Below are 9,622 nucleotides of genomic sequence, written 5' to 3'. Positions count from 1 at the left end.
CATTTTCTCACACTGAAAGGTGAGGTCTGGTATGACCATAGTATATGATCATATCCAGATCATATTTGAAATATGAAGTATAATATATGTTTTCCCGTGAGCAAAAGCTAGCAAAACTAATCAATAGGTCGTTCACAAAGCAGAGACATCTTTTGACTTCAAAATTAGAAGCACTTAGAAGTACTTTGTGTTAATGAAAGCAAACACTAGGGGGTATCATCAGTCCCTAAAGTTGCGGATAAAAGACACTGCAGTGGACAATAAACACTTTTAATCTCCCCAGTTCTTTATTATTATCATTACATGATGTTATCTAGATGATCAACACACCTGACACAATGATCAGCATCTAAACTAAACTAAAAACAATAAATCAGAAAGTTTTGCCAAGAATGAGGAAATGACATTTATTTGTATGATAAAAAACATAAATAAACGCATATTTTTCCAACAAATTTACAAAGTGTAAGTCATCTCCTCTTCTTCAGTCCCCACCTCCTGCCTTTGCGACTGGGGCCCTGGACTGGCAGACAGTAGATGTGCATGGGAAACGTCTTGAAGTAGCTGCTGACCCAGGGTCTATACAGGGAAAAGATTACACTCAAAAAAGTTAATCATCAGTTAATTATCCCTGACACTGTAAATGTGTCAGGATAAATGCAGCTGTTTTAATTTATCTACTCTTAGACTCATTTATACTTTTTAATTCAGAGCCCAGCCATGTTTCAGGTTAGAAAAAAAATGTTCAGAATTTCTAAATTACCAACAATAAAACCGTTTAATATTTCAACATCCACCATATCAACTTTCTAGGGCTAGGGGTGGGTGAGATTTAGCCACATTTTTCTAGAGACTAGAAGACATTAGATTTCAAATGAAGTCTTTTTCTGTTAAAAGCCCTTCCATTATGATGGTTCGGTAACAAAGCTGTAAGTACAAGGTGATGTTATAATAAAAGATCAGACGGCTTGGCTGAAAGAGAAATTTTCTGTAAACTATTTGCTGGTATATAATGATGTGCTACGTGATCGCTGGCGACACAACTATGTTAGCATAACATAAACACAGTGAAGCTGGAAGATGAACGCTAACTTTTTTCCATTCAATAAAAGTTAGCGTGAGGGTTCCCGATGGTTAGAGACAAATGCAATCGCATGGCAGGATGCTGTAAACAGACCAAACTTCAGTCAGGAGAACAACTGAGATAATCCATCCACAATATGAGGTTAGTCATTAATTTACTGCTGCATGGGCTGGGCTGTGGTGACACTGTAAGGTTTTAAAAACCGAACTTTATAATGAAAAGAAAAACCGAGAGAGACAGAAAGTGAACACTGCCTGTTTTTACTGGTTTGTTCAATTTAAATAGAACAAGATACAAAACATTAAAGCATGTTAAAAACACAACAGCCTTAATAAACGCAGAGTAATTTGGACCCGCAATCAGGGTTCATACGTCATCACTTAAAGATCGGACGGTGAAGCTGACAAAGGTTTTTTTTTTCTTTTCTTAAATTTGTGGTTAATGAAGCTGAATGGAAGAGAAATGCAGGGTTAAATAGAGGAGCAACAACAAAAGGAAAACATAAAACATTCAACAGGCTTTTCTGATACATTTTAGAAAGAGGAATTTTAGCAAAATTCCTCAAATCTTTATTTTTACTTGAATATTTCTGAGTCAACCAGCTCAGCTTGAATGAGTTTTATCAGAAATGACTGTTTCTTACAATATTTTAAAGGATTTTAAAGGATCTCTTTTTAACCAGAGTACTCACAGAAAGCAGAGGGTTTTTGTGGAGAGGTTATTTTGTATGTTTTAAAGCAAACAGGCTAAAAATACTACATAACTTTAACTCCTCGGGTGTGTTTGCGTATTTTTGCGTACTTGGTGATCCGCTGGCTGAGACTCAGGTAACAGAGGTTTTGCCACAGCAGCTTGTTTTGCTGTTGACGGAGGAATTCAGCTTCCCGCTGTCGCTCCTCATCCAGCTGCTGAGACTCTCGAAGCTCTTTCTCAATATGAGCTAACTGAAAAAAAAAAGAAAAACCCACTCTAATCACCCAGCACGAGGATGTACATCAAGCTTTAGACACAGAAACATTGATTAATTGATTGATTGATTGATTGATTGATTGATTGATTGATTGATTGATTGGTAATTTATTTCAACATGTGAACAATATACAAGTACATTTAGAAAAGAAATAAGAGAGAAAAAAAATACTATACAAATTACATACAAAAAAACATTCTGATTAATTTACATGTTGAAAAGGAGTGGGAAGAAGTATACACTTATTTAATCCCACCCCTTTGCCATAAATTATCAGTGAATATTTAGTCAGCTTCCTTACTGATATAATTTGTAATAAAAATAGTGAACAGATTTCTGATATACTATATACTATAATATCACATCATGAATTTTTTGTTTGTTTGTTTGTTTTTAAATAGAGACATTCACTTAATTTAAATATTTTCCTTTTCTTTATAGATCGAGAAGATCATATTTTTATAACTCTTTTTGAACAGTTTTATGTTTGGACATTGCTTTAATTCCATATTCAGTTTGTTCCATAGTTTCACTCCATGAACAGAAACACAAAAGCCTTTTCTTGTAGTACGTACCTTCATTGTTTTGAAGTTACAAAAACCCCTTAAATTATAACTTCCTTCTTTCAAAAAAACCATACTCTGAATATTACCTGGCAGTTCTTTATTTTTTGCTTTGAATAGAATTTGTGCTGTTTGGAATTTCACTATATCGTCAATTTTCAATATTTCAGACTGCAAAAATAGTGAGTTTGTATGTTCCCTATAACCTGCATTGTGGATGATTCGAATTGCTTTTTTTTGAAGAGTAAAAAGTGAATGTAATGTGGTTTTATAGTTATTGCCCCAGACCTCTGCACAATAGCTTAAGTATGGTGAAACCAGTGAACAGTAGAGAATATGAAGTGATGTTCTGTCGAATACCTGTTTTGCCTTGTTTAGTACTGCAATGCTTCGTGATACTTTGGAATGAATATATCTTACGTGAGCTCTCCAGTTAAGTTTTTCATCTATTATTACCCCCAGAAATTTATTTTCACTGACTCTTTCAATATCAACACCATTTATTTGAATCTTTGCATTTGTATTTAAACTACTATTTCCAAATAACATCAGTTTAGATTTATTCAAATTTAATGATAATTTGTTTTTATCAAGCCAGAACTTCACTTTACTTATTTCATTAGTCATATCAAATTCAAATTCAATTCAAATTCAAATTTTATTTGTCACACACACACAACCATACACAGTATGACATGGGGGTGAAATGCTTGTAGCTGTACAATGCCCGACCATTAAATGACAGAAGAAAGGTTTTACAATATTTACAATTTACTACAAAAATTTACAAATTAACTTAGGAATTTACAGTAAAGAATGTGCAAATAGCAGAAGAGATTATAAAGATAAGGATTATAAATTATAGGAATTATAGGATTATAGGAAATGTGTGGTGGTGCGTGTGGTGACGTGTGTGAGAGTCCAGTCTTATAGTGACGTGTTGGGAGAGTCCAGTCCTAAACCTGGTTCAGGCCCCGAATAGCCTGGGGGAAGAAGCTCCTCTTCATTCTCTCTGTTTTGGCCTTAAGGGAGCGGAAGCGCTTCCCAGACCTCAACAGTGAGAAGAGTCCATTGTTGGGATGGGAGAGGTCCATCATAATCTTCCTAGCTTTGGACTTGCACCGCTTGGTGTAGATGGACAGCAGGTCAGGGAGCTCTGATTGAATTATCCTCCAATAAATTCTGCAGATCATCACCAGAGCAAAAAATGTTTGTATCGTCAGCAAAGAGAACCATTTTTAATACTTTGGACACTTTACAGATGTCGTTAATGTACAAGTTGAAGAATTTTGGACCCAAAACTGACCCTTGGGGTACACCACAAGCAATGTCCATACATAAGGAGCAACCACCATTTATTTTCACAAACTGCTTTCTGTCACTTAAATAACTCCGGACCCAATCTAAAACTACCCCTCTGACACCATAACGTTCCAGTTTTCTTATTAATATATCATGATCTATAGTGTCAAATGCCTTTCTCAAGTCTATGAATAACTCAGCCACATATTGCTTTTTGTCTATGGAATTTGTGATGTATTCTATTGAATCTAATAGTGCCGATGATGTTGATCTGCTTGATCTGAATCCGTACTGACTCTCAGTGAGTAGTTTATGTTTATCTATAAATTTTTCCAGTCTGTTTTTAAACAGTTTTTCAAGAACTTTTGAGAATTGAGGTAGTAAAGAGACAGGCCTGTAGTTTGTGAAATGGTGTTTGTTTCCAGATTTGTATAGAGGTATAACTTTTGCTATTTTCATTCTGTCTGGAAATCGACCAGTTTGAAATGATAAATTACAGATGTATGTAAATGGTTTTATAATAGCCTCAATGACTCTTTTAACCACTATCATATCAATATCATTACAATCCAAAGATTTGTGATTTTTACATTTTTTGACAATTTCAAGAACTTCATTTTCATCAACGGCTGTGAGAAACATAGAATATGGATTTCTGTCAATCAGTGTATCGGGTTTTTCCTGTGCTTTCCCAGGATGAGTGATTGTTCTTGCTAAATTTGGTCCAGCAGTTACAAAGAATTCATTGAGACTATTTGCCACAACATCCATATTGTATTCTTCATGGTCATTACAAATGAAATACTTGGGATAGTTCTTTTGTCCAGTCCCACATTTTATAACACTGTTCAGGATTTCCCATAATCTTTTATTATTATTTCTATTTATATCTAATTGCTTCTTATAGTATTCCTTTTTACTAAATCTAAGTATATTAGTTAACCTATTTTTATATCTTTTGTATCTGATTTCAGCATCTTTAGTTCTCGTTCTTAAGAACTCTCTGTATAGAGCATTTTTCTTTATACATGCATTTTGCAGACCTTTTGTTATCCATGGACAGTCCATATATTTCTGTTTCCTACTATATTGCTTTATTGGACAGTTGGTATTGTACAGTAATGTAAATATTCTAAGGAATTTATTATAAGCACTATTAACGTCCTGTTCCTGATATACTTCACCCCAGTTTTCCTTCAATAAATCTTTTTTAAATGCATTGATTCTTTCTTCTGTTCTTACTCGTCTGTACTCTTTTTTACTGTCCATTTTATTGATCTTGTAATTCCTATCATAGATTGTAAAAATTCCTAGCAAGGTTTAGCTTATCAGTTAATTCCATTTTCTGGGCAAAGTTCCAAGAAAGTATTTTATTTTGGTATTCATACATTAATTTAGCTGATAAAAATGATTTATAAATACTAATAAATTAATTAATTCACATCTCTCTTCAAATGTAAACACTGTGTATAAGTCACAGTTCACAGTTTGTCCGCTTTCTTGTGATTGGCCGTTTTAATTTGAAGAACATAGACTATCGAATTTTATGAAGTAAGAGTAACAAAGTAACAAAAAGAAAAAAAATTATAAGGTTTAAAACTGACTGTCTTTAAATATACCCATACCCAAATGTTACAGGCACAGCTAGCTAGATCGTTTTGTCTTGTCTTTTTTAAAACATATTTTTTACATTGTGCAGTATTAAGTCTTAAAATCAGTATTTATCTGGTATTTATATATTAAATATACCTCAGAAATTGTAGTGGGTGAGCTGCTTCATCTTGATCTTCTTCTAACAATCAACCACAGCTGTGATGTGAATTTGTAATATCTTTGTAAACATTACCTCCTCCAGCAGACTCCTGTTGTCCTCCAGCTTCTCCTGTTGGCTGCCCAGAGGCAGCGAGGATGGATCATCAGACGGACTCCTCTCTTCCTGTCTCTCCACCACACGTGCTTTCCTTCTTTCGCCTTTCTGCTGCTGCTGGATGATTGGCGGCAGGAAACAGGAACTGACAGAGCAGGAGGGAGAGTGATGAGTTCATATTTCAGCCCATCATGTCTTAATCTTGTCAAGCTGACAGTGCGTGCTGATTGGCATAGCAATTAACACACAGACACACACAGAAATTTGCCATCCTATCTTTGTGTGGACCCATGTTAATATCATGTTCTCAGGACCAAAACTGATTTTAAACATGAACCCTAAAAACCAAGTCGGAACTCTCAAAGAGCCCTTTGAAGATTAAATCTTTATAAAAGAGCTAAGCCTCACAAAGACATATAGTCACACGTACGCACGCACGTACACACACACACGCACGCACGCACACGCACGCACGCACACACACACACACACACACACGCACACACACTGTGACACACAAACTCCTCCATGTAAACCAGTTTCCATTCAGATTTGTTTACACAGTGGGTCTGATCACAGTAAAGTATCCCTCTGCCAAGGTTGTGCTTCAGTGCAGATTATCTCTCTCTTACACACACACACACACACACACACACACACACACACACACACACACACACACACACACACACACACACACACACACACACACACACACACACGGTTATCAGATTGAACTGCCCTGACTGAGTTTCCAGGTCCTCTATTGCCAGCAGCAATGTTTCCATCCAAGTTTAGTTTGGATGACTTTGCTTTATAGTTCTTATTTTTAATTTTTTTTAACCACTTTACTAACCACCAAAATCTAAGTTGTGCTTTTATTCTCTTTTGGAAATTTGAACCTTCTATTCCTATTATTTAATCAATTTAAGTCAATAGTTAAGGCTAATCGATTGTTCATTTTGTGTTTTTAACGAGCTATTTTATTAAATACATGCAGTATAAATGCTAACCCTAAACCTTCCCCAGTGTTCTCTTACTGCGTTGTTTCATGCAGATCATAAAAACAACAACCTGATTTCTGAATGAAATAAATTATAAATCATCAGCATTATAATGTTTCCTGCTAGAGAGATGTTGGACTCTAACTCTAACTCCTCCTTGTTTAGGATTTTATATGACTATTACTTATGCAATTAAGAGGCCATTGTGGGGACATAACTAATGGAAGCTTATTTACAGGGAAACTTAAGTATAATTAATATTGCTTATAATCTTGATTTAGAGAGCTTATATAAATCTCTGTTGCAGATTTTATTTGATGCTCAGAGTTCAGCTGTGGGTTTAATGGTCTGTTATTAAAAATTGAAAACATATCAAATTATGTTATGAAATGGACACATATACTCAACATTTACATGATATGCACTACTTTGCTTTGCTTACTGCTTTCATTAATCGTCAGGTGGTGCGTCGCTATGAATAGATAGATGGCACTGTCTGCTTCAAAAGATGCTCCAATGTATCCTCTGCTAAAGGAGGTAACAAAGGAAGCACACATGCGCCTTTCCATAGCATCTACAGAAATCAAACAGCTCTTAATACAGATACTCCCAGGTCAATTTGCTCAGTTAGGAGCCTTCCTATGTGAAATGATGACAACAATGATGTGCACGAACGCACTATCAAGACTGTCCCCCTCCCCTTTTAGCCTCTCTTCCTGCTTGTGTAATCCTACCTTTGCCTGGTAGCTTCTTAATCAGACTCGTTTGTTTCAGATCAATTTGTCATTTCCTGTTTTTTCTTTCTTTCTTTTCTTTCTATCGGTGGTGTATCTCTTCACCTGACCGGTTACCTGTGCTCTCTGCTGTCCGACTCCTCCTGAATCTGAGAGAGATGTCGAACTCCGATCCGGCCCTGCAACACACACACACACACACACACACACACACACACACACACACACACACACACACACACACACACACACACACACACACGCATGCACGCACACAGAGGGTAGAGTGTCAGTTAATTACATGTTGTCAGAGGACAGACGGAAGCCTGGAAAAGGAGGAGACAGTTACCGTGGTGACAGGAGACATCTGTCCATCAGTCTCCGGGCTGACAGACGACACCAGACACACACACACACACACACACACACACACACAGAGTAGAGATTAGGTGGTTATATCGGCTCAGGAACGCTACACCTGGTTTTTGTCTTTTTTGTTTTGTGTAGATTTACCTCACTGGTCCAACCAAATTAACCCAGAGAGGTCACTCCAGTCCTGAATGACCTCACAAGCTCTCAGCTGATGCTTTTGTTTGTTACCCAAGGCCTTTGAGTACCAGTCTGTATGAACTCACCATCAGTGTAATATACATTACAAAGTGGTAGTGTTAAATATGCAAAATGTAGATTTAAATTTTAACAGGTTGGGCCATCTTTGCAGCAACAACTGCAATCAAGCATTTTTGACAACAGTCAATAAGTCTTTGAGATCTCTGTGGAGGAATTTTGGCCCAATCTTTTTTGCAGAATTCTACAATTACAACAAGTCATACAGGTCCTCAAGTAGCAAAGCAGCCTCAGACCAGGATACTACTACCACCATGTTTGACTGTGATGTTCTTTTTATGAATTGCTGTGTTAGTTTTGCTCCAGATTTAATGTAACCCAAACTTTCCAAAAAGTTTAGCTTTTGTGTCATCAGTCCACAGAATATTTCCCCCCAAAACTTAGGGGTTCATCAAGATGCTTTTTGGTAATGTCAGACAAGCCTTTGTGCTCTTTTTAGTCAGCAGGGGTTTTCTCCATGGAAGTCTCCCATGGATGCCAGTTTTGCCCAGTCTCTTTTATTATTGAGGCAATGATCCACTCAGACTACTTCTGGTAGGCTGGTCACTCCTGGGTAGGTTCACAGATGTTCCATGTTTTCTCCATTTGTGAATAACGGTCTTTGTAACCCTTTCCAGACTGATAGATATCAAACACTTTGTTTCTCAGCTGTTTGTTTCTTTAGATTGTAACAGGATCTGTTGATTTTTGAGATCTTGAAACCTACTTCACTTTGTCACGCAGGTTCTACTTAAGTAATCTAATCTAAGTGTGACTAATGAAATTGTACTCAGCTATCCAAACAAATATGGTTGATCACACTTAACTCGTGATTTTTAACTCAGGACCAGATAGGCTTGGATTATTTTTTTCCTTTATTAATAGAGGGAATCATCATTTTAACTAACTGTTATGATATGAAACTCACGTAATTCAATCTGCATTCAGTGTCAAAATCAAAAGTCAACGGACCCATGCAGCAGCTGAGAGCTTAGGCTTTCTGTTTTCCTTATAATTTTTAAAAATAATGTTCAATACAGCATTTTTTTTAGTAACCACAAATAATGTATTTAAATAAAGAAAAACAACTCAGCAGATACTTACAATGTGCTGAGAGTCCATCTTGGTCCTTTGCTTTGTCTCTGTCCTGCAACTTTAGCTTCCTCTGTGCAGCTGAGCTGGTTCACTCAGATGCCTAATTAGCTTGGTGTTTCTGCTGCACCTCCTCCACCTGAATTAGTCATCAGTGTGTGTTTGTGTGTGTGTATGTGTGTGTGTGTGTGTGTGTGTGTGTGTGTGTGCTTTCTGCTGAACAAACTCACATGGTCAAGAAACCAGATTCTCTTAAAAAATTATGTTCATACATACAGCACTTTGAATCATTCAGTGACTTTTAAAGGTGGCCTCTACATATTTTTGATGAAATACAGCAGTCGAGCCTAGAAATAATAAATACGCAAGCAAGCATGAGCATTACTTTGAGATAGGATGT

At 36.4% G+C, this 9,622-nt stretch overlaps 1 protein-coding gene across 2 annotated transcripts; it reads right to left on the bottom strand.

The window, feature by feature from the left end:
* Positions 1 to 254: 254 nt before the first annotated feature.
* Positions 255 to 9,348, bottom strand: LOC145421578 (uncharacterized). Of its 2 annotated transcripts, XM_080292059.1 has the most exons (5): positions 9,235 to 9,348; positions 7,642 to 7,703; positions 5,766 to 5,931; positions 1,886 to 2,028; positions 255 to 579 (listed from the first exon to the last, which is right to left on the bottom strand). In XM_080292059.1, exons 1-5 carry the CDS (start codon positions 9,250 to 9,252, stop codon positions 471 to 473), a joined length of 498 nt encoding a protein of 165 aa, XP_080148185.1. In that variant the 5' UTR covers positions 9,253 to 9,348; the 3' UTR covers positions 255 to 470. The 2 variants fall into 2 exon arrangements, with proteins under 2 accessions (XP_080148185.1, XP_080148184.1); XM_080292058.1 differs by lacking the exon at positions 9,235 to 9,348 and having other exon boundaries at positions 7,642 to 7,869.
* Positions 9,349 to 9,622: the final 274 nt, after the last annotated feature.

This window comes from Astatotilapia calliptera, chromosome 17 (genome assembly GCF_964374335.1).
Source record: "Astatotilapia calliptera chromosome 17, fAstCal68.1, whole genome shotgun sequence".
Lineage (NCBI taxonomy): Eukaryota > Metazoa > Chordata > Actinopteri > Cichliformes > Cichlidae > Astatotilapia > Astatotilapia calliptera.
Note: the sequence above shows the minus strand (reverse complement) of the source record. Positions and strands in the feature narration are given on the sequence as shown.